The sequence below is a fragment of the Crocodylus porosus genome, unplaced genomic scaffold (assembly GCF_001723895.1).
Source record: "Crocodylus porosus isolate Cpor-Errol unplaced genomic scaffold, CroPor_comp1, whole genome shotgun sequence".
NCBI classification, from domain to species: Eukaryota; Metazoa; Chordata; order Crocodylia; family Crocodylidae; genus Crocodylus; species Crocodylus porosus.
The window spans coordinates 87895788-87901925 of record NW_017728943.1 but is presented as its reverse complement, the minus strand read 5'-3'; the positions used below and the strand labels follow the sequence as shown (position 1 = coordinate 87901925).

At 43.7% G+C, this 6138-nt stretch overlaps 1 protein-coding gene across 1 annotated transcript in view; it reads left to right on the top strand.

Moving 5' to 3' along the window:
- Positions 1–2047: 2047 nt before the first annotated feature.
- The window catches only part of SULT6B1 (sulfotransferase family 6B member 1), a 10334-nt gene continuing 6243 nt past the window's right edge, over positions 2048–6138 (top strand). The window contains exon 1 of the mRNA XM_019549740.1: positions 2048–2255. Coding sequence (XP_019405285.1) covers positions 2054–2255 — 202 coding nt within the window. The 5' untranslated portion in view covers positions 2048–2053. The remainder of the gene's footprint in view (positions 2256–6138) is intronic.

Genomic DNA, 6138 nt, shown 5'->3' with positions numbered 1-6138 from the left:
TACGCTGACCTTTGCCACATGAGCTGACAGTAACATGTAGCACTAGCAATAGCAGGTTCTTGTTCTCTAAGTGACAGTCACTGTGGTGCACACTTTGTCAGTGCCTTTCACTGCTATTTGCTGGCAGCAGAGGAATGAAGGGATCTCATATTCCTTTCTAGACTTTGGAAGGGAGATTGCTGTATTGCAGTGGTGCTCAACAAGAACTAGTACTCCAGGTCACTCCATGATTGGACACATGCAGGCCCAAGCCGATGCACGGGGTTACTTTGCAGTTGGATTTGGCATGTGGTGCCTGCACCACTAATGCAGGCAGCAGGGCTGAAAGGTTGAGCATCACTGCTGTAATAGGCACAGTTGTTTCAGTCTGCTTCCCCCAAGCTTGTTTATTTCCACGGGTGGTGCTAGGGATCGGACTATAGCACCACCCGTGGTGGTGGGGAGGTGCTAGGGAGGTGCTAGGGAGGGCTATAGCAACCTCAAAATTTGCCGTAGCCCCCTCCGTAGCCACCGATCCCAGTGCCACGTTTTAAGAAATCGTTAGATATTCCTATGCGATAGATTATCTGAGGGTGATCTTTTCTTGAGCAGGAGGTTGGACTAGATGACCTTCTAGGCCTATTTTTCTCCTTTTTTATGAAAAGCCCCTTAGTTGCTAACTAGGAAGTCCTGTTTTGTCTTTGAGCTCACTGCTACAGGGAAACTTGATTAAACATGTAAAACCAAACCATTAGGAAACGATCTAATGCTTATCTTTGGGACTGCAAAATTAGTTAAGATTTCAGCTTTCATTGTCTTTTAACATAAAAGAGAGACATTAATATACAGTAGCCTTCAGAATGGGCCTTAGTGTCTAAAAGGCCTCTGGTACTTTTAGGCTATGGTATTAGCATTACAGCAAAAGCTGTGTTAACCGGCACCTTACAAGCCAGCATGCTGTGTTAACCAGCATGCCGGCTTGTAAGGGCTTGTAAGGGAAAAGTGAAATCAGAAGTGCCCACCATGGCATTTCCGGTTTTGTGGAGCCCCCACAGCCAAAGCAGCCTACGCGGGTCCCTCCTCCCTGTCCTGCGTGGCCCCCGGAGCCCGCGGGAGGGGCGGCGATGCGGCGGGAGGGGCAGCCGGATGGCTGGAGGAGTGGCGACACCCCAGACACAGTGGGACAGGCAGCGGTCCAAACAGGCAAAGACGCCTGTTCCGGGCGCTCAGTTATCTGACCTATTTTGTTATCCGGCACCCTCTGTTTCCCGGGGGTGCCTGATAACAAAGCTTTTACTGTACTGCCCTTGAATTAAGTGGATTTTTTTATTTTGTTTTGTTTTATGGCTTTTATAGTCTTGTCTTTTATTACTTAGTACCTGTACACTTTCTGTTTCTTTTAAATCAGTGATATAGGGTCATGAATGATGTGTGCCCCCAGTGGGTGGGGGGTGTGGCGGGAGCATAGCGATAACACGGCGGCGGTAAGTGGGAGCTCCCACAGATGATGCTGCCGGTGGTGGGGTGCAAGGGCAAGCGGTGACCGCATGCAGGCACCACCAACAGTGTCGGCAGTGCCTTTTTGTAGGGGGTGCACCGCCATGTTCAGGGGCACAAGTGTACCCACGTGTGCCCTGTATACATTGCCTCTGCATAGGGTTGGACTTGGTGACAAAACTGAAACCACTTAACATTGGTGTGAGAAGCTTTCCTCCTGCTAATGTTACATAGGATTAAATTTAACATTTTGCAGCCTATTCCTACAATGTAATCCATTTCCTATTGCCATTTCTCTCAGGGGGCTTAATCCTCTTTCTTGTCTTCTCTGGGACTTCTAACAAGAGTCAGTCCTACTCTTTGGAAGAATGGCAAGATCAAGCCCGGCCTCTATTCCTAGGAGGATGGGGAGGGAAGAGAGATGAAAAAGTATTTGATCACATGGTGTGCAACATGACCTGCTTTGTGTTGTATTGAGACAAATAATGCCAGCATTTTTCACTCCACCCCTTCAGATGCCTATTTAAAGGCACTTGTTACTTAGATACAGTAATTTCACACACCAAAGGTGACAAAAATGGCTGGTAACCAGAGCAAATTGGTTGATGAAATAGAGAAAGCGTTAGCAAAGTCTGAAGGGTTTGCCCTTAAGGATCTGCTGTTCTCTTATAAGGGAATCCCGTACCCCTCCACTGTGTGCAGTGCAGAGACATTCCAGGCTATGGAGAACTTAGAAGCCAGAAAAGATGATATCGTGCTGGTGTCCTATCCCAAATGTGGTGAATACAGCATAAATAATTATTACTTGCTATACTAAAACATGTAGTAAGTTATAAGAGGGAAAATAAGAAATTAATGGTGTTTTTTAATGCTGAATAATTATTTTGCAGGGATATTACCGTAGGCATTTCTGATACAGAGACAAGAATGTTTTATTTTAATTCTGCAGTCTTTTAGACTGTTTCTTTTCAATATGTTGATCTGAAAGGGGGTACTCAATGTAATTGTTTAGTGCTGTGGGTTGTTGTGTACTGGAGAAGATGCATGAAAACAAAATGGTCTCTTATATGTGCAATGGGGAAGAAACTCAATGCTCTTCATCTTGTAATTACCTTAGTGAGCTGTGTGAAAGTGGAACGGAGTTGTATGTCACAATGCAGGAATAATTGGTGTCAATTAGGAGAGAACATGACAGGACATAGTGTATGTTCTTTTCAGAAGTTGAAGCTGCTCTATAACATTTTTCAGTTTTAAGTTGGTTTTGATAAATATAATAGAGTTCACCTTTGGGCTACAAAAAGGGTCTACAACATAATATGCTAGTAGTCCATGCTCTTTTTTCTGGTGCTTTTCAAAGAGAAACAGACTTCCCATGGGAGCAGAATGCTCAAATTCCTAGTCAGTTTTGAGATGGAGCTTTGTCAGCTCATGGCAGGGATTGTATGTTGTGCTTGCCTGTGAGAGCAGAGGACAGGATTTCAAGACCCAAGTCCCTTCCAGTCATCTATTTTTGTTTTGGGTACCAGGTTGTGTGCATTTGGCGGGGAGGGGGTGCAGAGTTGGGGTTGTAGGAAAGTGTAGGGATCCAGAAATGGACAAAATAATCTACAGAGGACAACCACTAGAAATACATGCATATATGCATTTAGTTTATTTATTTATTTATTTGGTTGAGAAATACATTATGTTAAAATGAACAAAGGATACAGTTAAATTATTCTGAAATATGCAAAGCACCTGTCATTCCCACTAAGTCACCTGGAGTTGTTGTGTTCAGCACTCAGTTTTAATTCAGGCACAAACTCCCAATGACTGCCATGGGGGTTTGCCTTAGTAAGGGCTTAAGAAATATGCTTATGTTGTTGAAAAAATGCTCTGGTGAGGCAGGAAGCTGGGGGTAGGAGGAGGTGAGGACAAATGCAAAATGTGGGAGATGGGCTCAGAATGCAGTATCTGTGCTACATCTGCCACAATATAAGGGGAGGGGGCCATTTATATAGTTTGGATTTGGCTTAAATTTCAAATGCCACCCCTGTTTAATAGCTTTGCATGATGTCACCTCTGCTGACACGAAGACAGCTGGTGATAAATCATGGGTGGGAAATTTAGATGAGTGACAGACATTAGTAATCATTCAGCGAGAATGACCCAACAGCTCCCAGCAGGGTTCCTGTACCTGTAACTGTGTGGGGCAGAAGGAGAAACCTGCCACTGTGTTATAGGCAGCAAAGGGAGGCAGCATACATTTATGGAAGACATTTGTTAAAGGGTACACCGAACAAGGGAGAAAGGAATAGGGAATACTTCATATGTGCATGTTAAAGCAGCGAGCATTGCTGGGGAAACCTTTATATTTGCCTACTTGAATTTCATATCACATGGATATTTGAGCTCACACTCATAACTAGTATTAAATGGATATTTTCTTAATTTGATCTTGTGAGTTTGAGGAAAAAGGTGTGTGTGTATGGGGGGGGATAAGAATTAGATGAAAAAAGAAGAAATTGGTTTGTGCAGTTTAAAACTGTGAGTTGCTGTGCATGCTCTTGTCCCACTGGTATAGCAGTCAGAAGGTTGCTTAGCACTTTCTAGGACTGAGCCCAAGAGTCACAAATTAGCCTGCACACCTTTTTACTGCAGGAACGTTCTGCAGAAGAACTGTAGCTAAAGGACTTTGGGCACTTTTACACATGCTCTGGGGGTGAGGAGTGGCTCTGGGAGCCACTCTAACTAAAACACCACTGTGTCTCATGTATCAGCATTCCTGTGCTTGGAAATACCACCATTTTTAAGCATGGGGATAATTACCATGCTCCAGCAGGCTTTATTAATTGAATCTGCTCCAACACACTGTAATTACAGCATGTCAGAGCAGCCTCCATGCTTGTGTACAGGTGCCCTTCATTCCCAGCACCAGCTTCTGCCCTGCAGGCTGACTGCTCTTAACTGTCTTAGAATGGGTGTTGGATGATTTAAGACGAGCATGCACTTTTGGGGCCTCTTCAGCGATGTTGGCTGCTGCTGTAGTGCTCAAACTCTGATGGCTGACTACATCATCTTTGAATGCCCTTATGGCCCTTCTTTGGTTGCCCATGGTCTTACTGACATTGATCATTCTACCTGTTGCTGGCTTTCTGGCCTTTGTGCTTCTGACATATGAGTGTGGCGACACTCACTTCATCATCATCACATCATCACCATCATCATCATCACTACAGGAACAGAGTCCAGCTATTTGGCCGTGCCATAAAATCAAGATTCTGGCTTCTTAAGTTATCATGTTTCTTCTGTTGGGCCCAAACTTTCAAGGAGCTGACTATCTCCTGAACTCCCTGTCTCCCACTGACTTTAGATATTCAGCACCTCTTTGGATCAGACCTGAGGAAAGTTCTCCAAGTTTCCTTTTGTCCTCCAGAGCTTTAGCATTATCCTATCCCCTGCAATTCATTACAGATTATGAAAGTTAATCTTCAGAAAAAATCTCACTTATATGAAATGTTTCCCACAACTCTATGGCCTATAATAGATGAGTAAACAACAACTGATGTGGAAAATATTTGGCAAGGTGTGAGTTGAAGGAACATGTCGATTTATGTTATACCAGATATTTGAGAAGCGGGTGGGAAAATAAAAGATTTGTTATTTTAGGCCTATCGGATAACCTTGCTTTAGAAATCAAATTCTTATTTGTGCATGGATGTTATGCAACGTGCAGGCAGGGACATGTCTGTGGAGAAACTATGAGATACTAATGTTCTAGCTTCTATTTACAGTTCTTAAGACTCCTAGCTCTTAAGTTGGATTGAAGGGTATATCTATTCAGGACAGTGTTGCTTAAGATTTGTTTGAGGGCAAATATCATCTCTTCATGAATTCAGTCTGGGGGGGCGGTGTGTGTGTAATTAACTGTCTTTTACAGAGAAAGAAACCACAATAGAGATTTTTATTTATCTAGCACCACAGGTATGTATAGTGCTTTCCAGACTAATATAAAGACAGAAAAGTCTCTACTCAAGTGGGCTTACAATCTGAAGAAAACAGCAGTCTGTGCAGAGTGAGGAAGTCAGAGAAAAGAAGAGTCAGGCAAGGATAGTCTTTCAGGGAACAGCTTTTCCACAGAGAGCCTGAAGTTTAAACAGTTTGCCTCTTGCATTTCTCATTACCATCTCTAGCAGCTCCATGCACATGGGAGTCTCAATGCACAAAAGGTTGGGTCAGCCAGTATTACAGCATTATCTGCACATACCCTGAGGAAAGCCTTCCAAGGAGCTCTCCACAAGGACAGGGGAATGATGCTGTGGCCCAGGGAGAAAACAGATTGTCACCTAGTATTCCTTCAACAACCAGTAGTACCGTGCTTCATTGTCTTTTGAGCAGAGCATTCTTAGTGCCTAGAAACCTTTGAAGAGGAGACCGCAAGAGACAGACATTGGTGGGAATGACCCAATGGTATAACTTCATTAGAGCAACTCCATCAGGTGGCAAAGAGCAGATGTGATAGCGTGCTTCAGACTCTATACAGAGGAAGATTTATAAAATCTATGTGTGGTACCTCTTGTTTGCTCCGTATGGTAGATGGCTGATAACTTTCCATCAGATTTAATAATTTAGCATCTTGCTGGTCTTTCTCCCCCTCCCCCCCATCTTCTGCATTTGTTTTTT